Here is a 25,307-nt window from a genome sequence, read left to right as displayed (position 1 = left end):
ACGTTTTAAGTGAATGAATGGCTTTTTTATACAAGAGGTGATAAGTAAGTGGCCCATGGAGACCCATCTGGTGGGTGGCTGGATCCCTATACAGTCAGTGGAAAAGTAAAAGACCTATAGGAGGCACTTACAGTCTGAATAAACGCCTGCTCCCTGCTACTGACTGTTCCCAGAATAGCATCAGCCCCACATAAAAAGCAATCTGAATTGCTCACGTCTTTTTTGAACTGGGGCACTTTCTGTGTTGTCCAAGTCCTTGTCAGATGTCAGAGGAGGTCTTCATACAGTCTAAATTTTCAAAGGTGAAGTCTGGCTTGCTGTGATGTGTCAATTTTTATTTATCAAAAAAATCTGATATTCAGAAAGCCATATTATGGCATCCCTGATAATGAAGCCTTGAGAGACTACAGCATGCTGCTTACCCAAACACTACTTAGTTTTGAAAATTTGCCTTAAATTATATAGTGAGCAATCTAAGCCCACTGTGGACTACTCCTCTTCTTCTAACCTCGTCCTTTAGCTGGCATTGACTCTTGTAACTAAAATGGTATTTATAAATGTATTTAATAAAGAATTAAATGGGGCTGGAAGTTTTTGTTTATTTATTTTTAAATAAAGGTCCTCAATAATGCTCCAGTAAGGCTGAGGCTAGCTGAAGATTATGTGTTTCATAAATCCTCTGCTTGCTTCAGACAGATATTAAGTAATTCCTACTCTTGAAATAGGAAAGTGTGTCATCAGACAAAAAGCTCCAAATGCTTAAGATCATACTGAAATAGTCATTTTGTTTGTTCAGCTGTACATATCATGATAGGTCTGAGCTCACTGCCTATCTATCTTATAAAGGCAATCTACTTTAAGTTCCTTACCATTTGTAAGCATATGTTTTAATACTCCTGATTAGATAGAAAAGAAAAGAAAAAAAGAAAGGGAAAGGGAAAAGAAAAAGGAAAGGGAAAGGGAAAGGGAAAGGAGAAAGAAAGACAAAGAAGGAAAAGCCTTGGTTTTGATTAGTAGTGATTGGTGATGATAAAGCAAATCAGAAAAGTAGCAATGGGTTTTAGCCAAATTTAAAGGCAGAGTCTTCTTCCTTCCTGGGTCCAGGTGTTTAATAATTTTGTATTTGAACTTGACACCTTCCTCCTTCACAATTTACAATGACCAAAGGAAAGCTATTGACAGCATGGGAGAAGCAAATTGCGAGATGAAATCACAAGCAAAATTGTGGTCGTATATGCCTGTCTGAAGTACGCATTTGCAGGGGAGAGCAATCTGAGTGCTGAACAGTCACAACTGCATCGATGCTCTTAGGTTATGGAGTAAGTTCAGCTAGAAAATATTTTAGCTCTAAGTCTCTACTTACCACATGCAAACTGAAAATTTCATATGCTTATTACACATCCAAATTTGAGCAGGCATTCACATGGAGGGCAGAGAACACACCTTTAAGCCAAGCACTCCTCCTCTGCCCAATTCCTACATCAAAAGCCGAGAGGAGTTCTTCCGAGAAAAGGGTGCCGCAACCACAACTCTGAGAAACATTTTATTTCTCTATCTCATCTTTGAAGCAGCTGAGATCTCCTCTTACTGGAAGAACAGGGAGGAGTATGTGAAGGGAGAGGAAAGGAGGAATGGGACCTATCTGACAGAGACACCTACAGCATTTTTGTCCTAGTCCAGTATTTCTGATAAATTTTTCAAAAAAAAAAAAAAAAGCAAGAGGGGTATTTCTAAAATTCTTTAACAGTATTATGCTGTTACTCATCTAGTTAAGAGACATTTCTAGATGTGATTTATAGTGCTTTGTAAATATTTGACATTTCTTCTGTGTTTGCTCGCCTTTTTTTTTAAACTCATATCGTTCCATATAATGACCCTACAAAGCCACTTCATAAAGGTTGGCATGGCTGCAGCTGTGCGATTGGGAACAAATGTGCTAAATTCCCTAAAAGAGAATGTTTTCTTCGTTACTTTGACATCTCATGCCAGCGTCTGGCTCATTCGGCAGCTGCAACCAGACCTAGACCCAGCTGAAAGCGCTGGAGCAAGATGCCTGAGTTTCATACGCACCCCACAGTGTGAAGGTCCTCCCCACTATTAGGTGCTGTGAGGACCTGTTCAGCTCACTGGCAGACAGCCCAACAGAAAGGCCCTGACACAGCGTGGTGTTTAAACGCTCCAAGCACATACTTAAATTCCAGTGAACTTTCAACAGTTGAGTTTCAAGCTGAGGTGCTGGTCCCTCTGGCCTTGATCCACCAAAACACTTCAGTCCATGAATAAAATTTTACCACTGTGAATAGTCCTACTGGCAAATCAGTGGGAACTACTCATTGCTTAAAGTCAGGTATGTGTTCAAGAGATTTGTTTGATGTGGCCACCGTGCCCCACGGTAAGTGCTGTGTTGAACCAGGGCCTAAATCCAGTTTACCATGTGGTGCCTTCTTGGCGTTGCTGATTACCTACCAGGCAGCCTTACTCACTTAGATGTGGACACCCTCATTTCAGAAGCAATGTGAAGCACTTTTAAATGCCACTTTCTCATGATAAAAATTCAGTGACGATTCCCTTTTGGACAATAATGTAGTGGTAGATTTACATCAAAGCACTTTGGCAGTCGAACTGTGAATTAACAATCTCTTGAATAGAAATTACAGGATTAGGGGAATCTCATAAACATCTGAAAATACTGCATGTGCAGTCATACTTGGGAGATACACAGCTATCACAAACTGCTAGTAAAAATGTTGTCCACTGCCTTTGGTAAAATCCCGCTTATGTTTTCTTTCATCTTCATGCCTCACCTTTAAATACAGTGTAACTAGAATTTTGCCTCTTGCTGGGTTTCAGCCAAGTGACAAAACATAAACCTCTTTTTGTTAATTAAAAGGGAATTCTGAAATAGCTAAAGTAGAAAAGCAAACTTATTAGCATGCTTTTTCTGCTCTTTTTCTTTCCTTCCAAAACATTGTAGGAACCCAAATTTTCCAAAAACGTGGTTGTTCAAATAAACTGTGGGGTGTGCAAGAGCCACCAAATTCATTGCTGGTAAAACAATCCTAATATTCCAGCGCCACTTTGGGTCGTTGAAACTCGAACTGTGGCTGGACCATTGCCCATGCATTAGGGCACTCTTCCGAAGTCTAACACTTCCCGTGTTCAGATTACTTAACCTAAATACAAAGATAACAACCTAAATACAAGATAACACTTGTGTTTTCTTTTTTAAAAATGTAACTCATTAATACCAGGCTGTATGAGATTTAAGGGATATTAAAATTGTCCAGCAAAAAAGAGATACATTAGTCAGCTCTTCTGTACTGTGTTATTTAAAGCGTATTTGATTCTTAGTTTTTGTACCATTAAAGAAATAATTTTTACATAAAGTGTCTGCAATCAGTTAGTACTGTCTAGTATTTTGAAAAAGTAAAGTTGGATGGGCCAGATTTCCAGGGACATAAATCCAGCTGAACTCAACAGAAGTACTTTGGACAAATAAAGATATTGCCATATGATTTGTAAGTATTATGAACTCTTTCAGCTTCTCTAGGATGCCAGACCTCATTTAACTTTGGTCCTCATGTTAGCTGTTGTCCAATGTGGTGTTGAAAACTACACCTTTGCGCAAGTATCTCTAGTATCTTAAAAATATTGGATATCATTCTTTTGGTAGTTTCAGATGTGATCAGATGGTGAGAAATTAGTATACTGTCCTATACCTAGAAAACAGAAAGATTTAGTAGCTATAAACACTTAAAATAAACAAAACTCCAGTTGGATAAATGTAACTGTATACCCAAAACATTTACTGAGGTCTCTCTGTTTGCTTCGTAATAATAGCGGTAAATGTCACATTACCCACCAGAGGGAGCTCATACAGTCAAATGTAAGGGTATTTTACACAGACGTAAACTAATGAGAGCTATTTAAAGGGTTCTAAATAGATTTAAGCACATTTTTAGCAGTTAGCGCATAGCTGGATGTAATTTGTATTAGCTGGGGACTGCTATGTGTTTTTTTTTCCTTGAAAGAATACTTCTTTTTGGGAATTCTTTAAAAAATAAGTGTTCACATTCTTCTTGGTGCAGATAACTTCATAAGGAGGCACTATTTCTTATGTCAGTGGTGGGCTTTTTTTCTGATTAGACATACAACCAGAAAGTGAACTCTAACATTTAGAACAGTATTTATATGACTATGTTTGAATGCGCCTCTGTCTTCCATGAATATCAACATTTGCTTCGTATTTTTTTGTACTGACATCTAATCAGTAAACCTATATACTGATGTACTTGCAGAACATGAATATAAAAGGGTCTGACCGCAAGACAGTCCAGGTTTTTAGCAGGTAATGTTTTTAAATGATGCATTTGCTTCTGACTACTCTTAAAAATTCAGTGGTGACTTACTTCAGCTATCCAAGCACAGCAGAGAAATGTGACAGGCAAGAGTCAAAGGAACGAGCTGGGGAGAGCACTGCAATGAAATGGCTGTGGAGAAAGTCTGTAGGCAAAGGCAAGCCTGGGCTGTGCGCTGAGACATGTCATACGCGCGTAAGAAAGTCACAAGACAGAGGCTGAAGTTTTTTGATCACAGAACACCACATCACTATCCCTTCATGTGGGTAACTGGGGATCTAGTTAATAAAAGCACCAAACTCTACTTGTGCAATGAAAGCAGCAAAAGCCCATTAGCGGGGATGCATTTATTCCAGTACAAAAGTGTTCCAGCTTCAGTGTAGTTTTTACTATACCTAGGCTATTTATCAAGGCTGTAATTTATTTATCTTTAATGCAACTACAGCAGCGAGCATGGTATTGGGCTTGATGATCCTTACGGGTCCCTTCCAACTCAAGATATTCTATAATTCTATGATTAGCAGAATGGAGTCATATACTGATACTGGTTATTCCTCTTTCTATAGAAGAACCATCTGCAATGCTGTGAGCATCTTTATCACAGTATAGCTCTGCTGATACTAGGCATATTAGACAAAAACATAACCTTAGATGAAGTAAATGTTCCAGTATAAAATGTTTGTGTAGACTAGGCTTGGAAAAACCTTGGGAAACATCCAAACAAAAGCTTTTTAATTTTGAGCTAAGGACAACAGTCTGTCCATCCCACTGGTGCAAGCCATAAGAAGCAAGAACGCAAGCAGTAAGGCACCCAGCTCACTCACCAGTTCCTCTTCCTCACTGTAACTACTTCCTTTCCGTCACTTACAGTTCTCATATCACTTTACTCATTCTGAGCACCCAAGGCACAGTCTGGCATCTGGCCGCACATTTGTTACATCAGCACACACATCCTCATTTCATTTCCCTAATTTCTGTATTAAAATTTAATATAAAATTCAGACAAATAACTAAATCCACAGACCACCTGCTCTCATATTTTCCTAAACAGTTCAAAGAAAGCAAGCCTGTCTCACAGTCAGCACCTGCATGTCGGCAGGGTGCCTTGCTGCCGTACACCAGCGCCGAATCACAAAACGTCATATGATCATAATGTTTGGAAACCATCTCAAGCACACGGCGATCATCAGACCACGTCATGAGATCACCAGTCACCTGGATCTGAGCTCCAGAGTGACGCTGCTGACTCACTAAGGGGTACAGATGCATGGGTTGTGGTCGGGGGGGGATTAAAGGAACTGGGGTTTAGAAGGGGGAACTGATGGTTGGCGTGTAGAAAAACCGAGTGACTCATAGGCTAAATCTTGTGCTTTCTACAGCTTAAACCACCAGACTGTGCAGTCTAGAAAGCCTGGGTCGAGGTTAACAGTGACTTGTGAATGACTGTCATCTTTCATTCATACGGGTACGAGTAACGCATGACATTCCTTGTAAGGAGCACCGAAGAACCTGGAGGTGACTGGCACAGTCCCAAGCAAGGTAGATTTTTTTTTTGTTCTTATACAATAATTGGCTTCTTTGAATTTAAAATGTCAGCTGCACGGTTTTGGTGTGCATCTGAAGGACCATCTCAATAACTCCCAGTTTAACACCGCAAAACCAAGGGATTCAGTGGAGGAAAGGGTGAGGTCGAGGCTGCCCATCCAGCTCTGCCTTGCTTCCCTCCCTCCTTAACGCACACGGTGGCACAGTGTCTGCAGTCACCATGTCTGGTCTTGCCCCAGAGAAGCCCAGCAGGACGGCCAACAGGGGCCAGCTTTTCGGTACTTTTTCAGTAATAGCCCTGGGCCTTCATTGCTGCACACCTTCCAGGCCTGTCATGAAGACAGTTAATAATTTCATCATGGGCTTCCCAAAGATGTTCATCACCATATTATCCATGCATATACATGTCAGCAGGGAGAAGACCCTCAGGGCTGTGGGTGCACACGTATGTCTGTGGAAGTCTGTGTGTAGGAAAGAAAAGTCATGCCAGTACCCAGGTTTTGTCAGCCCTCCTCACGCTGCCGCTGGCCAGGGCCAGCGCTCCTCCTGCTGCGTCACCGCCTGGACCAACTTCCTTTCCCTGCGATCCTCTTCTTCGGTCACTGCACATTTTGCACCCTCCAGGAGAAGAGAGGCGAGGCTCCTCCAGAGAACAGTCTCCCTGCTCCTCTAGACGCTTCTGTCTTGGGTGTTGAACGAGCAAAGAATTTTACGTAGGAAAGAACACCGGCTGACTCCATGACTACGACTGTGACTAGCTCGCTTCTGCAAGGCGGTCCGTGACTGGAGCAGCAAACGGACACGTGCCAGAGCTGCCCCACCACATAGCCCAAAGGAAGGCTGAGAACACCTCTGTGTCGTACCCTTGCGTATTTGTACCCGCCATGACCAGTGTGTAATGCTCACAAAGGCCTAGATGGCCTCTGGGGGAGGTGACACACTTCCAAAGAGCATTAATTCACAAAACCAGCCAGAATAAAGATAATCCTGGAAAGGGAAACGTTAAAAAAAAGCCGCCAAACCCAAACCTGCAGGTCCTTATCTTCCAGACTTTTCAAGTGTAAAATCGCCCTGGCCTCTGTCTGTTTCAAGGCTACATGAGTCATATCCTTGCTAACTGGAATGCTCAAATTGAGCTTGTTCAGCATTTGTTACGATGGAAGGAAGCTAGTTAGTAATAATAGGAAATGGAAAGCACAGGCCTTGCTTTTTTAAACCCATGTACTCCACTAACTATTTTCTTAAGCAGTCTAGAAGCAAATGCATTTGTCATCGTTGTGGCATGCTTACTTTTGCTAACCTGAATAACCTGGACAATAGCAAGAAACACACTTTATCTGTGTAACAGACTGCATGTATGTAGCCGTATGCATTTAGCAACTTCTGTCGTCATGCGAGCCTTTCACGTGCCTTTCCTCACCTTCTGACCGCTGGTGAATTGCGAGCAAGAGCCTCAGGCCACGCTGTTGTTTTGCTGAATACAACTGCAGTTGTCACAGGCTGTAGTCAGAAGTTATGAAGTTGAACATTTCATCAGCAGTGCAACTCAAAAGCTGAAACTGGCTTCTAAGTTCTCGGGTGAAATACGATGTAAAAACATCTTTGAAATAATCAAATAAAATGCTTTTTTACAGTGCTATACTTACAATGGACCTAGCTAGCAAAATAATTTAAGGTCTCTCCTTAAATAACAGAAGGACACAAATCATACTATCTGTTTGGAAAATACAGCATAAACATGACAAACGAGGATTTTCTTAAAAAACGTAATTTCAGCTATTGAGTCAGCAGAGCAACCAGTTCAAAGTAGTATCTAGAGAAAAATTCCGCATGTCAAAATTGGAGATTTATTGAATATGAAAATGGTTATCATTATTATGCTCTTGATTAAAAAAATCAAGAGATGAATGATAGATACAGCAGTTACCTTTCAGAAGGCTGTTCTAGCCATTTTCACTCTTTGCAACATTTGAATGATTTTCTGGGTTATGTTGACTCTTCTGCATTTTAATTTCACTTGCCTATGAATATTTTTGGAAAATTCCATTTATCTACCCCCCTGTGTTTGAATCCCATTTTGCTGCTATTTTTTCTTTAAAAATTTGTTTTCATGAGGTACTTGAATTTTTCTTCCTTGGTACTTCTGTTTCAGTTTTACTCATTGGGATTGTGATGCAATTTCTGTGAGTCACTATTCTCAGGCGTACGAGCATAGTGGCAGGCAAATATACTGATACAAAGCAGTTATTTTTCACTTTCACCGTAACTAAAAGTAGGAGGAAAATTTGATTGCAAATAGCCACAGTCCAGATTAAATACAGATCTCTGACTTCAATTAGTTTGGGATGTTTTAAGAGTTCCATATTTAGCCAGGCTGGTAGCTGGACCACACCACAAATTTGGTGTCTGTACACCTGTAAAAATGTTTCTGAAGACTTCTGTACTGGTCAGTCTCTGTAGGTTACAAAAGCCATATTCACTGGCTACCCCCAAATCACTGTGTGTCACAAATGATGCCCAGCTTCCCTTCTCTACATGACTTTGTCTCTCCCTCAGGTTTTTCTCAAAGAGTATGATCTGATATTATTCTGACATCTAAAACATAATAGCTGCACTTAAATAGAAAATTTCAAGGTGAACAAAGTTACCTGTAAGTAAAGTTCTGCTGTCTGATCCATCTGCATCCAAAGCCTGTCTGCTAATGAAACAGTTTTATGTACTTTCTGCAGTTTCCGATGAATACACTGAAGTCACCAAACAGACTGGCTGACGTTTTCAAAGCTAGACAGAAAAATCTGTGACTAAATCAACAAATTAATTTTGAAAACGACAGTCCTGTTGTTCAAAACACATAAATACAGACAAAAATAATATATCCCAGATTCTGCAGCATCCTGTGCTCAAAGCAAAACCCTGGAGTCTGTACAGGGTATGTTTGCCAACTCGGACAAAGGCTTTTCCAGCACTCCCAGGCTTGACATCCCAAGTGTTTTTTATTCATTATGGTTTTTTTCTCTCCAACTTTCACAAGATACAGTGAAAACTGGACCCTCAGATAACGATGTGCTCTGAAAGAGGAACAAATACAGTGTTATACTGCCTGTGGAGCATCCCAGCAGAAAGCACATGCCTCAGCGTGGTGATTTCCCTCATGTCTCTGCACTGGCCAGGGTAAGGGAGTAGCAGTGCCGGGCACGTACGCTGCCCCTGCCCCTGCCCCGGCGGCTCGGGAGGAGAAGCGGAGACACGGCTGTCCTCTCCCGCTACCTCCTCATACTCTCCTACTGCCACATCAGGTGCTTGTAGTAACGCGGAGCCTGTTTTCACGCCTGTGCTGCAGGGAATACTGTAGGTAGTTAGCACAGAGAAATTAAGGAGCAGCTTGTATTTTTTTGTCCCCTTTGCTGCCGGAATTACTGGGGAACATTTTGGTGCCAAAAGACTTCCCCAGGAATTGTTCTGATTAACATAAAATCCCATTTTTATAATAGATTAGTGATAATAATCAAAGCTTAAGTTCTGGCAGAAATCTTAAGTTCATAGTTTTCAATTACTAACACACATTTCAGTACTAATGATACATCAAGTTGAATTCCAACCTCATGAAGATGTAACAAGCTGCATCTGTCAAGCAGAGTTAAAAATACAAGGTGATTTAAGAATATTCAGAACATAAAATGGCTTTTCTATATCCGCTTTTAATGAAAAAAATACTGTATGAATAGAAATGGAAGTATAACAAAGAATTTTCAATTGAGCTAGGAAAATACAGGGATAAATAGAGCAAGTAAAACTAACATTTTACTTCCAGGTTATTTGTATATCATGGAACTCCTGTCCCTACTTACAGCCACTTGTGTTTCAAAACAGACAGGAAAATAAGAACAAAATATCCTCACAGTACTTTACTGACATATTCTCAGTTGAACCTATGATGGTAACATTCATATATTAATTTTTCATTTCTTGCATGCCAAAAAGTACAATAAGAAGACTCTCAAGCTATCTTTATGCTTGAGGAAGGAAAGTTTGATCTCATCTGTTTCCTTTTAATTTCATAACTTGTAAATTATTACTGGCAGTACACTTGTTTGGTAAAAAATAATTACGTTACTTCAATTTTTAACGTGCAATTTCTCAGATTTTATACAACAATGTAAAGTTGACATGGGATAATAAAGTATAGTTTTTACTCATGAGGAGATCCGTTCTAAGATAACTTCCAAACACTTTAGGCATGAGGAAAATAATTAAAAAAATCTTCACCAAACTAAAATTAACATACATGTATTCCATATATTAACGTTGTCCCTGCTGTATGCCTTAGTATGGTCCAAATTCCCAACACAGAGACTATTTATATCATTTTCTAGTGTGTCCATATCTTCTTAAATTGGAAGAAATATGTTTAGAAAAGAAACCTGATCTACTAGAACATATAATGGGGATAGATTAACTTCAATTATGTTACTTGAAATAAAATATCCATTATATAATGGACGAAATATCCATTATATTAAGCTACTGGCTGGCAAGCATTAAATCAAATATAGACTTCTACATACTCTGTATCTGTAGTAAAGTATTATAACATATTAAACAGACCTTTATTTTAAAATCTCTTTCCAGCACAGGACCAATCCTGTATTAACTGCCTCTCATAAGCTAGTTGAGAGTTATGAGGACCCCTGTCTTTTTTGGTACTGTATTCTGAGCTTTTCCAGTTGCTCTACACACTGCGTCTGGGCCAGCTTCAGTGTTCGGTTCTCCTCTGTCAGTTCTGCGTACTCCTTAGCCAGCTGAGCAGCATCCATGCTTTCTTTTTCCACTTGTTCCAGCCTGGCAATCAGCTCCTTTCTGACGATTATGAAAAAAAACCACAGATTAAAAATGGCAGTATGCAAAAATTTGTTGTTGTGTGTTAGGTTAAAGCTGGAAAAGCTGGACTATAGGTTGTTAACATGGAGCTCTTGTGAAACAGAGGCCTAGAAAATTAATTTGTTAGAGTCCTCCTTCTCCCTTTAAAAGCTGAAGCTGCCAAAATCTCTGCTAGGTTTGCTGTTCAGTGACCAAACCTGCAAAATGCTGAGGACCTTCAAGTATCTCTAACTTCAGTAAGAGTTCAACATGCAGTTCATGGGGGAGAATCAAGTTCCTGGAGACTGCATGCTAATATTTTGCCTGAAGAATAACAATTTATTTTTCTTTCAATACCAAACGTATTGGAAAGTGAGCAAGGGTTTTTTTGTTCAGTCGGTTAGCTTTATCAGTAAATTCTCTGAAATACAGCTGGTTTCCTTTTCTGTGCTACAAAGAAAAATTATTCTAGTAAATCCTAGGCACATGAATCTGAACTACCTATATTGTTTCTATAATGTGTTTGTGCTCAGACCTTAGCCCTGCTGCTGAGGAAGAGTGATAGAGCTGCAAACCTGACCCCTCCTGGTCTTTTTAAGAGCAGACACAGGAGGATTTGAGCTGGTGCTTCCTTCTGCATGGAGTCACACAGTGCCCAGTATTCCCAGAGCTGGCCAGGAGCTGGAATCTCCTGTGTAGTATCAACTGAAATTACCTCAGCAGAAGTTAAGATAAAAGAGGTCTTAAAACACACTGAAGGCATGAGTAACTCATGGGGTATCTAATCGCTCTCCACTTAGTTACCCAGCCGGCTAGCCTGGCCTCTCTTTTTTTTCCCCTTTAAGTCAAATCACTTATTCACCCCTGCTACAGGAAGTCTCTTCTAAAAGGTTCTTAGTTCTTTTGATCATTCTATCTCAGAGATTAGTTAATCTTTAACTGTTCAGAGCCCTGTGACTTTATTTCTCAGTCATGTCAAAACAATGCTTGTAGATCATCAGTGGGAAGATGTAATGCCTTCAAAGTGGATAGCTTTTGCTGCAGTCTTTAAACGAACCCTCTTGTCAAGCTAGACCAGTGCTTTCAGACAGGAAATTCCTACAGATTAGTAATTCTATCACCACAGGCCAGCGTATTCATGAAATGTTAACATTTCAGTATTTGCTGATCACTTCCATTCCGTTCAGCTGCAAAACTACCACTTACAGCAGCAAAACTGTAAGCACCTGGGTTTTTGAAAACACTTCTATCTGGCCTTCTTTTAGGATCGGTTTGACCTTCCTCTGTCTTTACTACAGCTTTCAGTGATAGCACAGTTTGCCCATGGTTTAGCTGACTGTTTACAGTCACAGTTACTGCAGTTCAAGGAGTCACAAGTTAGAAGAGACCCCTGGCACACTCATTTCTCCCAGCTGTGTTTCCCATACAAGAAAAAGAAGAAGGGAAGCGTTAGCAGCCATTACAGCAATTTTAAATCATCCAAAAGTTGCGCTATATAGAAACCCTCCTGTAGCTAAAGATGTTGGCTTTGTTTTATACCGCTGAGGTAATGCATAGCAGCTCTGCTGCAGCAAAGCCTCTTCTCTTTCCTTTCACCAGGTGAAAGGTATATTCAGTCAGGTCTTCAAGAGAAAATATCAAGTGCGTATTTTTGTTCAGCAGAATTCTATTAACGTTTGGCACAATATAGTTGTAAAAATTTTAAAAGCAGCAAGCCTTTAACAGATTCATTTCTCTTTGCTTGGGCCATGCTAGATCAACCAATTTTCAAATTGGCCGAGATGAACTGATCTTGCTAGACAGTTTGATATTCCAGCTCCTATTAATGGGACTATAGCCCACAAAGGAGTAATTGCGTGTATGCTTTACAGAGTGAGAAATGCATTTAGGGACAATGAGATTTTACAAGTCCAGCAGCTTTAATCACTTCAGTCTCTTAGGGCTTCCTCTTGAAGATTTTTGTCTCTTAGGACCAAAAGAGACCTTCAGCAATATTTCTTTGCAATTATTCTACTGGTGCAATGCTGGACTGAAGGATTAAATTAAGCTCTTTCAAATTACAGGCTGTTGACTCAGAAGTGTTCCAAACAAATTAATTCAGAGTCATTCTTCTGTACTTTTCTTACACTTACAAGTTTCTTAAAGGGAGATGCAGTGAACACACTAATAAGTAATCAGCATCTTAAAAGCAGGTAGACCTTTTTCCACGGGGACTTTTAGTACGTGTAAAAGAAAGGTACCAACTACTCTGTTTGGACTTGAGCCAGGAGTGGCACAGACAGTGTGCAAACTCAGCTCTATTAATGAATGTGATGAGGCTGTGTGCAGGCAGGGCTTTCGTGCTGCTCTCCAGTAATACTCAAGCAGCACAGATAGCTTTTTTCCCCCTGGGATTTAGCTTTGCTATTAACAAAATATAAATGCATTAAGATCAAAATATACTCATTGCTGTAGTCCACACTCTAGGACCTCCCTCGCAGAAAGCAGTTTCCTTGCACTGAGGTAGTAAAATTGCCCACTTCTGAGTCAGCAGAACCTACTTATTCCCTTCCCATCAGGATCAACACCTGTTTACAGGGTAGGGTGATGTTTCAGGCAAATACTGCCAGCCTGCCACAGAGATCTAAAATTAGAGTACCAAGGAATTGCTAAATGTTATGAATGGTGTGGTTTACGAAGCTCACAAAAGGATGAGGACAGTAACTAACATTTGCTTCTGATCTAATCCAGGATTTGAACTTAGCTTCCAGAGGTTAAAGAACACCATACTAAGCTCTTGCACCATCTAGCCTTTGTTATGGATGCTTAATAAATAGACCTAGCACTGTGTAATCTGTGTTTTCTGTTAATGGTTACCCTGAGTTTAAATATTAACAGCATTGATAAGGTATTTTCTAAAATGGTGCTGAGGTACTTGAAGCTTTGACACAATCTGTAATGTAGACTTTAAGTGTTCTTTTTTGGGGAGGGGTTGGGGTGGGAAGAGAAGACCAGTGTGATTTGCATCATAAACCAATAGACCACAAGCCATACCAGAGCAGGAGAAAAACCCAGCATGGTCTTAGGGAAATTATTTCTCTTGTCCTGGCCTTAATGACTGACCATGCAGAGAACAGAGTTCCTTTACAGTAATATTCACAATTAATAAATACCAAGAAAAGTGACAGACGAAGCAGATAAATCCATCTGGAGATAAGTTCCTTTACAATAATATTCACAATTAATAAATACCAAGAAAAGTGACAGACAAAGCAGATAAATCTATCTCGAGATAAGTGTATTTGGAGATGGACTGGACTCAAGGAAAACAGCTTCCATGGCGCAAAGATGCAGACTTGTCTTTCCCCCATTGTGAACAATGTATTCAGGATCATCATCCATGGTACTACACATTTCTCCCCAGCTAACATGTGTCTGTGTGTTCTGGTGGCCATAAGGTCATTTACTCTTCCTATATTTGACATGGCTTTCACATCAGGCAGAATCATGAGACCCTGTAAGGTAACTGCTGTCTGAGGAGACTGCCCTTGCATGTTCAAAGTCCACTAATTAATTTTTAAAACAATGAGGCAGCCTGTTTTAATGTAAATGAAAATACTTCTCGGATGCCAGCACATAAAAGGTCCGTAGGTATTCATCACTGCAACAGGGCAAGCTGAGGTTTCTCTTTGTATTAGGAAAGCTGTAATTTCCACTATTTGGCAAGTAACACGTATTTTGGATACACATGAGATGATGAAAAATCAGGACTAGAATGGGAAAATTATTAAGATAAAAGGTTGCCTTTATGGTTTATACCAATCTTTTTCTGCACTACCTGAAAGTCTGAAGACTACTTGTCTCAACAGTGTTGGGAAAGACACTCCAGAAATAGTGTACCTGGAGAACCATCTGGACTTCAGACCTTAGAAACAGTCCTATGGTCATGAGAGCATGCAAAAGCATATGGAAGGATCCCAGGAAATTACACAGACATCTCCCCTGCATATCGACTGTAATATGTGTAAAAGAAGGAAAAGAAATCATATCCATGGCAAGGAAAAGGAGTGATCCTAAACCAGGTGGTCAAATGATATTTTCTGGAGAGTTATATTAGAATTGTCTGGGGGAGGAAAAAGAGAAAACCAGCCAGTGCTAAGAATATAAGATACAGCTAGCAACCATGGCAACTCTAATATTTAACTACATAATCCAGGGTCATTATCTAGTAATAGCAATATAACAAGTGCTCAAAATAACCAGCCATCCCATCCCGTTCACCCAAACTTAGATATCCAAAAACATCTGTTATGGAAATACATGTGTGTTTCTGGAACATAAATTAAATTACATTCTATGACCTAAATGTGGTGTGTTCTCACTTCCACACCCTTTTCTTTCTTTTTGATCATGTCTCCCATTCCAGAGTGATTTTGTCCCTTGTACTACATATTGCTGGCATAAATGGGAAGAGTTTCAGTGATGACAGCAAACAAAGCTATGATGATTTATATTAGAAAAAAATCTACTCGACGTTCTTTTAAATTCTTTCAGTTTCTTGCTTCCTTTTGTTTGTCTTTTTCCTCAGTAACTTCTTTTCCCCTTCTTATTTGCTTTGTCCTTTGATTTTCCCCTTTTTGAACCTGCAACCTCCCTTTCTCTCTCACATTTACCATTTTCCTGTGAAATAGTTGTTGTCTTCTCTCCCACTCCCAGCGTACTACATTCACTTGCCATCTACATTGCATAGAAGAGAAAGGGGCAAATAAGTTCTCTTCTTGCCCTGGTGAAAAGCAACCCTTGTCATTTCACACCACTGGCTTTCTGTACTTGGGCCATATTTGATCCTCACACTACAGTGAGAGACAAATGAAGCTAAGCAGAATTAAAAGCCTTTGAAAAGTTGCAAAAGAGTAAATGTTCTTGACTATTTTAAAACAATGTTATTCAACTTTCTATTTCTTAAAGATGCCTCCTTTAGAAATATACCTGCATGTATGATTTCATGTATAAAAGGTTACACTGAACTTTGGAGGCTGGAACAAAAATTGTCTAAGTAGAATGAATACTACTCCATTTTTTGTTTTACTAAAAAGCTCCGATACCTGTACAGACATTTATTCAGGTTAACTTAACATTATTTCTTCCTCCTAGCCAACAAATCAAAAATATTTGCTCGAGCCATTTTCTGCTCTTTTCCTGACAATGATTGTCTTCAGTATTCTGTGTGCACAGCATACTACCAGTAGGTACCACAGGTGCAGACATTGTCAGGTGGGACTTCACATTTTAATTCCACAGGTGAGTTGGTCTGTGGAGAGGAAGTTCAGAGCACTGGCAGGGGCACCATCCAACAGCACTTTTGGTTGCCTTTGGTAAACATGTATGCTGAAGAACACTGTACAAATTGTTTGTTCCCATTACAAGGGATGAAATGCTATCTTTGTCCATTTTATCAAAATAATATTTAAAATAAAGAGACAATAGATAGCAGGTGTATTAGGCAATTGTGAATCTTTATTTCCACACATTCAAATTCAAATGTAGAAGAAGATAAAGACACCTGCAACAGGGGCAAATTTCAGAAAGCTGCAAACAAGTCTATCTTTTCAATTTGATTATAACTGCTTTTGAGCCTTTTAAAAGCTGTGCATCTCATCAGACTTTTTAGAAAAGTCAAAGCATCCTTCCCTTCTGAGAATGGAATATTCAACATGCATGCCACCCCAGCCATTGTAATCCACTCTTCTCCTCTTCATTCAGCATACTCTACCCCATAAGCTTCCTTTAACTTTCAAACTGTAACTGTTGAGAACATTTTTAGATATACGTCAGTGATCACTAGACCAAAACTCTCTTTTACTTCTTGCTTACTCCTTCACCTCCACACTTATACTCCTTTTCTATCTAGTTTTACATAAAAATAAAGATTGATGTGTTCAGGTTGCATATGCTTACATGTGTTTAAAGGTGTATGTGTCCTAATAACTTTTTAATCCACCTTCCAATTTCAACCAAACTTCATGCACTGAAGAGGTCCCAGTTAGTTCCTGGAAGGTTTTATAAAAACAGACTGCTACAGAAAGGAAAGACACCCCAAAGAGGAAAGGCAGTACCGTGAGACCTCCTCCAAAATACTACAAAATGGAGAAACTACCTGGAGGGAGAGGTCATAAATAGTTCGCATCTGGAGGAAAAAAGCTTCAGTTGGTACTTGCAGCTTTTTAAACCTCAAAATTCTGTTATTACTACAGTGCATCAACCTGTAGGAAATTAAGCATCTTCAGTCCCAGTGCTTGTAGGACCAGTTCTTCAGATTAAGAGATCTGGAAGGTGGTGAAAGGTGCTGCACTGATATTTGTCATGCTTAGCCATTTCACAGCTACACAGCATATGAATATCTAGGCCACAAATATGTAATTAGAAGGCACATAAGAATCACAATAATATAATTATTTTTGCTGCCTTATTCAGCCACTCTTGTTTTAACATATGTTTACTGGGGCATGAAATCTTCTATCCACAGAACAGGTTCAGCAAAGGTAGCAGTAGCGGAAGTTTCCTCACATTGTTCCACTGTTGACATCCACTGCTGGAATGAAGGAAAATGCAAGCCTGAAGCCCCTTAATTCATCCAGGATAGCCACTGCTGAGAGGCTGACGTCTGGGCTCAGAGGTTGATTAGGATAGTTTTGAGCTCAGGTAAACAATTTTGTGCATCTATCTGCCATTTCCAAGGAGTAAAACATTTCTAATTCAGCTAGTACCACAGATCCCATAGATAAATGAAAATGCATTGAAACAGCATTTTTTTTCATTCTAGTAAATGCAAAAATATATATGTGAGTCTAGTTTTCAAGGGCTCCAAGCTTACTTCATAAATGTGCATAACTGACTCAGGGATGTGTCAGTAATAAGAATTCTTTTATATGAGTAGACTCTAAAAACCAAATTATGTAAGGCTACCTTTTGAGTTTATACGTCTAAAATTAAGCACTTAAACAACTATTTAATATTTTATATTCAGTTTGGATTTTCAGAGACAAATACACATGGTTTCCACTGAATTCACTTGGTTGCTAAATACACATGTAAGCAGCTTATATGAGACAATCACATTTGACAAATCATTGCAAAATTATTTTAATTAATTATCTTCTCTAAATCTTTTTAAAAATACCAATTACTTTTGATTGGCCAAGTTTAATTAATGATGACTCAAATGCAAACACTGGGACTATGTAGTGTTAATCTCTTCTGGTTATTTTTTCTTCTTTTTTACCATTTGTGCCAATCTGTCAGTAACTGAGTGGCCTGCAGGTCTTACAGTGGAAGGGGATTTGTAGTGGGAAACCTCAGCTAGTTCCCACACTTCAGGCAACAACTAACTATACTGTGCCTGTAGCTATCAACCCCAATAAAGACAAGTCTCACTTTCTTACCCTGCATAGTCTGGATTCAAGGGGATCTTTGGCTATCTTACTTGTAAGACTACAGGATTTCACCAGTTTCCCTCCCATCAGCTTGCTTCTGCAGCTGAAGACTCCCATGGATGCAAACTTGGCTGAACTGCATGGTCAGCTGTGCAAAGATTGCTATGAAACAGATACAGTGGCCCACCTTCTACTCAAATCCCACTCTGCAACAGAGCTCTTTTGACCCCTGTTGCTATATTACAAATATTTCTGTTCAAGCAGCATTTGGAAGAATGATGGTGTTGGTCTCCATTTTCACAAGAAGTCTCAGAGATTGACACTAAGGTAACTTTCCCTGAGGAAGGCAACACTGCTTGAAGTCACCTTCAGTGTGAATGTAAAAATAAAAAGCATTTGAAAGAGAAAGTCTACTTAGCAGTAACTGTTATTCCTTGGGGTTTGGTTGTCTGTTAAAAACTTTCACTACTCACCCTCTTTCCTCTCTCTGAATTTCTTTTTCAGGTTTCTTGTGAAAGGGACTGAGAGTCACAGACTGCGCTTTGCCACTTAATAATCATGCAAAGATGACAGGGGTATGAGTATAGGCCACAGAGAAGAAAAAAACTCTCCAGCTTATGCACTTTGGATATGAACACCTAAAATGTCAACGTACATAGAGACAATGCACCTCACACAAAAATGTTTACTAATATTGTCAACTACTCTAAACCTAACTGAGGATCCATTATGTTCTTCATTAAAACGTGTAAAGTTAAATTGAAAAAAAAAAATTCCTAAAACTAAAAAGGGGACTTGCACCAGCTGAACTAGATTGTTATGTGACCTAGAGGCTGTCAGTGAAGGTTTTAAGGGACATCTGTATAACTGAGGGCCCACAGCTAGGACAACTCTGTGTCCTTAGTGGTCCCAGTTGATCCTATGGACCAATGGCCTAACTGTTGTGCTGTACTGTGACTGTCAGGCAGAGGTATAAGGTCAGAAAATATCATGTGAAACCCTCATGTTTAAAACAGGATTTTACAAAGAGAATAGACAACAGTAAATACTTTGGAAAAGTTACTCACTTTCTTTCTTCCAGCAGAGCAATTTCTTTCTTGACCTCATGGTACTCTTCTGCTATTTTGCAGTGCTGTTTGTACACCTGCATAGATTCCTTAGAGTCATGACAAGGAGGCAGAGGCTTTAAGAAAAAAGGAAGAAGAAGAAAATATATATTGCTTTTGAATGAAATATTAGGAAAAAACACATATTTTGAAAGATACAATATTTATCTTAATTCCTGTGAGAATACTTAAAGATTTTTTTTTCACCCTAACTGCAGGATACGGCCAAATATTCCTAGTGATGGCCTTTCATGGAAGGGAAAAAAACACTTCCCTGCTTAAGAATATGCATAAACTTTCAAACCTTTTAAGGATTTTCAGAACTTTCCTTGTCAACTTTGCAAAGTATCCCTAAAGATTGTTCAAAGAAAGATTTCTCCCTTACCTCCCTATTTTTCAGCTACAGTCATATAAGAATGCTAAAGTTGATGCATTGGTCAGACCCATAAAATACATGAGCATGTTTTCACTGCAGAAACTGCAGCACTGAGCAGAAGGGTAATTTGAGTGCCAACAAGCTCTTATTCTCCAATTCTGCAAGATGAGAAGAAAAGACATGGAAAGCTATTGGCTAAACACTCTTTTTTTCATAGATGCAATGCTTCTTCCAGCTTATTACTAAATGGGAGAGGACTGTGAATTAGGACACTGGGGCTGATTCTGCTGGACTCAACAGGAGTTTTACTGCTGACTCCAGTGCAGCCAAGATTTCATAGAATCATATCACAGACTCATAGAATAGTCATTATGGGTTCTATCCCAGCAATGCCTCAAGCTGTAAGTAGTTTGCTCAAGATCATACTCAGTTTCTCTGCATCTCTATTTCCCGTAGAAGAAGGGGACATACTTAGTAAAAATGATGTGAGAGTTAAATCAGCTATATTTGCAAAGTGTTTTAAATTTCCATGAGAGGTGCAGGTGAGATTAAGAGTTGAAGGATGACAGCAATTAAAAAAAAAATCAGATAAAAAAGAGATGGTGAAGGCAAAAGCACTGTACCTCCTAACCTAAATACCAACATTATTGCAATAAGATTTAAAATTTTTTTTCCATCCACACTGCAGGTAATAAATATGGCAAATAGAACCACTCTGTCCTGGGACTCCTCATATGCATTTCAACCAAGATCTTGAAAATACAGTTTGGTTAAATGCCAGTGCTTTTTGTTCCTTAAAAAGAATGCAACTTAATTTAGGCTTCAGGCTTGATTGTCACATTTTGGCTATAATACTTTCAGGAAGTGCAGTATTTTTAAGTTATTAGCCATGAATCAATTGACTGTAAATGAACTCCAAATAGCATGCTTGAGCCACCTGTTTGAAGCAAAAGGAAGCACTTAAAATAGTTCCTTTACTGTCCAGTTAAAGAACATCCAATTGCCTTTCACAATATAAGTAGATTATTTTGTATTTCTTGTTGTCCTACTTTGACTCTTCTCTGTAGTACAATATTCCTTCAAGGACATTGTTAGGAAAAGAAAAGCACAAGTCTTCAGACTTTTCCTATTTATGATCTTGTAAACCTTTGTTTTGGCTAAACTGGAAATTTAAATTTTACTAAACATATTCAGAGACAAAGATTAAAAGTATTTTTATCCAGGAGGCAGGGTAAATTGGCTTCAGATGTACCCCAATGCACAGATGTAACTGTGCTAACTAATGTATGGACCTTGCAAGTACTTGTAGATGGTACATGGTTCCTCACTGAAATTTTAAAACAGACACTCATTTTCCATGTTCTAAATGTAAAAATGCTGTGGCAGAATTGTTTCCCAGCACATTGTTTTATTCTCTCTGAGCTCGGAGGATTTGGGACCTCAGGGAAAGGGCAGTCCATTACTTGATGAATCTGGTCCCTAGGAAAGGGCTTTTAATTGCATTTCAAAGTGGATGAGCAATAGCACCATTCATATAGCCACCCAAATAATAAGCATAAATTTAACAAGACAGAATATAGAAGTCTCAGTGCTCTAATCCAAGAATGCAAGGGTGAGCCAAAGTAGCATCTCTGGTATCTACCAGAGATCAGCAAACAACAAATGCGTCACAGTAAAACAATTTTGAACAGTGCCCAGGGGGAAAGTCCCCAAACAGTGATACTTCAAAAGAAAAAAAACGCTTTTGCTTCCAACTTAGTTTCTGCAAATCTAGCTGGTTTAAACTAGTTTAAAAATTAAAGCAGCATTCAGTTACTATATTCCAGCTTCCCACTCAAAAGATATATATAGAGAGCTAAAAATTATCTAGTCATGCTAAGACTTAGTATCTAATTCCCACTTAGAACCAGTTGCTGACTTTCAAACCCCTTCCTATCATTGTTTCCTCTTCAGTGTAATTTTTTCTTACATTGATATTTTATCACTCAAAATAAACTGACAAAAGATACAATTAGTTTACTAATATTCTGTTCATACAATTCTTTTCAATCTTGTCTGATGCTATTAGAGCACTATATCAAGAACTTTTTTAATTTTGAATGTATTTTTACTTTAAAATGTAAATTTGATTATGTTTTTATATGACTAGATGACTGGACAATTTGGTTCGCTCTTTTGTAATTTTGCAATTTCTAAGAAAGGTTTTGGAGATAGTACCTACAGTGTCCACGAGTAATTTCTGGCACAGAAATTATTTTACCCCTGTCTAACAGCCTACTTTTTTGACATAAACAAGAGTGCAAAGAATTAATGATACATCTGTTCCCACCAAGAAAAGCATTTTCAGAAGATGGCAGGGCACACTCCTGAAAAACAAATGCAGAAACAGAGGCAAAACTTCCTTGTTTCAAAGGGGTAACTCCAACTAGGCAGCAGACATTTTCAGGATTAACATATTTCCACAGAAAAGAAAACAATAACATAATGGTAACAGTTACGGGACTAGCCCATACTCATCTAAATGGGAATGGGAGGAACCTGCAAAATCAGCGAGTTCAGTCCCCTGTTATCAGAAGCAAATCCTGCAATTCACAGGATTGCCCCGTTCTGTCTTAGAAAAGCTAAAGTCCCCTGCCTCAGTTGTAAGACTGGCCCAGAGCCTCACCATGGATCAGAAACATTTTTGACATTTCCAGTTTGGTTTTGTTGAAGACAGGTTTGTATAGTCTTTCATTGTGCCAGCACTATCTTTCATTCAAATGGTGGTTCTTTGTCCTACCTGTGTTTACCCCTGAGATGTACTTATAGAGGGCTCTCATATACTTCCCAAGACCTACATCTCAGTAAAGCTGCATTCCCCTAATCCATCCTAGATGAAATTTCCATTTTCCCTAGCTTATCCAAGCAGTCTTTCTCTGCTCCCCATTCCACCTGGAATGACTTTTTTGAATGCCTGTGGCCAGGCCATGGGAAGTGTTGCTACCTCGATGGCATTCCTGTGGCAGAGAAAAATAACTGGAATTCCCAGTAGAAAGCACTTTTCATCCATGAATTCTGTATACTATTTTTTTGGTAAGAGTTGCTAGTTTACCCAGGTGACTACAACAGGCCCTAATAAAGTTCAATTTGTAGTATATATTTTTTTCACTCTGAAGCCAACAGCCACACTTTAATTTCTCCTTAGGACAGCCGGAGCTTGTTACTTCATGAAGTATCTTGCCCGTCCATAAATTAATATATACAAAAGCATACCTGCTACATAAGCAAAAAACACCCCTGCCAAAGAAAGTTATATTTAATGGCAACAGTTGCTACTTTTAATCCTGCTTATTTCAGGCTTCAGTGTCATCCACTCTCATTTTCCTGTGCTGGCAAAATATGCGCACACAGCATCTCTGATTTTGTTCACAAAGCTAGTACAAAAGCTACAGCTTTCAGTGATACTAGTGGGGTCTATCCTACTATGTCCAATTTTCAACAAGGTCTGATTTTTTTCCTTGTATTTTGTTGAATAACTCACTGTGACGTTGACAAACTTTCTACAGAATCCAGCAAGTAGACACTAAGAGATGCTGTTATAGGCTATTCAGTAACTGCACATATGTATGTACATCTTTACAAGACATACACACTGTTTCTTTAGGTTTTTGTTTGGAATCCAGATATGAAAGATGTTGGAAGATGATATGCAAAGGCAGTTCATGAAGAAACAGAAAGAGCCTAAGACAGGTTGAAGGAGCTGTTCTAATTAAAATCTTTGCTGGGGGACACAAAAGGACAGTTTTCAGTATTTTTTTTCCCTCACTCACATGACAAAGTGAGTGTTGCCTTCCCTTATGCGTATCAGCATTCCATATCCACAAAAGTTGTATAGTTGATAGTGTCACCCAAGTGTTCAAAAAGTTCAAAACAGTTTATTTTTTAATTCACCTTTGTTTGTTTGCATTTACTTTTTGGTTCTACTGTGAAAAAAGAGCAAAACTTTATCCTGAAAAGGTTGAAGTTTAAAGAAAAAATTGTATCATGCAGTTTTGCCAGCTGAGCACGTGGACTTGTCTAGAAGGCAGTCTTTAGCATTGGTCTAATTAAAGAGTGGTGTCTCACTTCCTGTAAATTTGCTAATTTTCAGCTAAACTATTCTGGAAAATCAGAAAGTTCAGTGCCAATATTTTGCATGTGGCCCATGTTCATTATATGGCCTTGTGTACTCTTCCATGATGGAAGAAACCACATTATCCCAAGCAAAAGTGATAGCTGCACGTTGCAGCTACTTTTTGTTGTGCAACTGGAACTCTTCAACCAGTTTCAGATATCTAGTCTAGGATTTATCTAGTCTAGTCTAATTTTACTATGAAAGTAAGCAGTTCTCTTTTCTCCAAGCAATTCAAGTCGACTGGATGGGAGCAACTGAGAGTTTTGCTCTCCTCTCCTGAGAGATTTTCCATTCTTTTCTAACCTTAGTATGATGCTCTGACTTTGTAAACATCCATGTCTTACATAATCTAAGATCATAGTTATCACAGCAGCATTACAGGAGACTTATCAAGTTCATAGGCAATCAAGTCTAATTATAGACTACCACGGTACTCTAGGAATTCTCTTGGAATTTAATACATATTAAAAAAATACAGCATACCCTTTAAAAATACAGTATACTTTTAAACTTTCTAAAATAATTTGTATGTGTCTAACAAGAGTCTTGGCAGTCAGTAGAAGCAACAGTTCCATTATTAAAGTTCCAGAGTAGACAAGGTTTCTGCTAAATGTTTGTATCACACACAACAAACTGTCCCTTTCATAATACTTTCATTACTTCTTTTGTACAGACATTTCCCACTAGAGCATGAAAAACTACCCCTTGACTTAACAAACTGTATTATAAATGGTTGGAGCCTTTTCTCTGTTGCAGCAATTTTTCAGTCATCTAACTCCATTGATCTTAACAGATTTGTAATACAAAATATGACATAAATGCCTCTCTCAAGCTCACGTTTTCATGAGAAGAATGATAAAGAATTACAGAACACCCTGCGCATCCATATGTGACTTGCGTTCTTCCCTCCTCGAGATCAAATTCCCAGCTGGAATAAAGAATTTGACGGAGAAGAGGGAGATGAACTGAGCAAGTCACAGGAAATGCTGGAACAGGACAGAGAGCACACAGGGCATAGTAATGCGGGTACTTAACACTAGATACCTTCCTCTGTATTCAGTGACCTAAACAACAAGGCCTTAGATGCTGATGTAGGCGCCTAAATATAGCAGGTAATCCGTAGTAGAGTGTCTGTCAGAGGGGCCACCACCCACTATGCAGCTAATCAAGGAAGAGCCTTCCAAGGCCCAGTCCAACTTTTACACCAGGCAAAGGTTAACGTTTCCCAATAACAAACTGACAAACGGAGGAAGCCTACCCTCGCTGCGCTGCCCACCACATGGCTCACACAAGGGCGGGGGGGAAATGACACTGAAGCCCAAATGAGCAGGTGCTTCGGCCTCATTCAAAGTGTTGCTCGTCAGTGGGAAGAGAATAATTTCCAATACCGCAAACAAAATGAATTGAAAGCAAGAAGTATATTAATATGAGCTTTGTTTCACTGGTAGCATATCAGGAACTTTGCAGGTTTTTTAATAATAAAGCTGCAAAAGAGATCAG

General features: G+C 39.0%; 1 protein-coding gene and 1 long non-coding RNA gene across 5 annotated transcripts in view; one reads left to right on the top strand and one right to left on the bottom strand.

The window, feature by feature from the left end:
* The first annotated feature begins 4,271 nt into the window (after nt 1-4,271).
* Nucleotides 4,272-6,004, top strand: LOC140647346 (uncharacterized). The gene is made up of 3 exons (XR_012040713.1): nt 4,272-4,348; nt 5,410-5,615; nt 5,738-6,004. It is a non-coding gene; the product is annotated as an uncharacterized lncRNA (long non-coding RNA).
* A 3,627-nt stretch (nt 6,005-9,631) lies between these two features.
* MAP3K7CL (MAP3K7 C-terminal like) overlaps nt 9,632-25,307 on the bottom strand; it is a 33,196-nt gene continuing 17,520 nt past the window's right edge. For all 4 annotated transcript variants that reach the window (XM_072844975.1, XM_072844993.1, XM_072844965.1 and 1 more), the window contains 2 exons: nt 19,240-19,355; nt 9,632-10,760 (listed from right to left, as the gene is read on the bottom strand). In XM_072844975.1, coding sequence (XP_072701076.1) covers nt 10,580-10,760; nt 19,240-19,355 — 297 coding nt within the window. In that variant the 3' untranslated portion in view covers nt 9,632-10,579. The remainder of the gene's footprint in view (nt 10,761-19,239; nt 19,356-25,307) is intronic.

Source organism: Ciconia boyciana, chromosome 1, assembly GCF_034638445.1.
Source record: "Ciconia boyciana chromosome 1, ASM3463844v1, whole genome shotgun sequence".
Taxonomy (NCBI): Eukaryota; Metazoa; Chordata; class Aves; order Ciconiiformes; family Ciconiidae; genus Ciconia; species Ciconia boyciana.
Note: the sequence above shows the minus strand (reverse complement) of the source record. Positions and strands in the feature narration are given on the sequence as shown.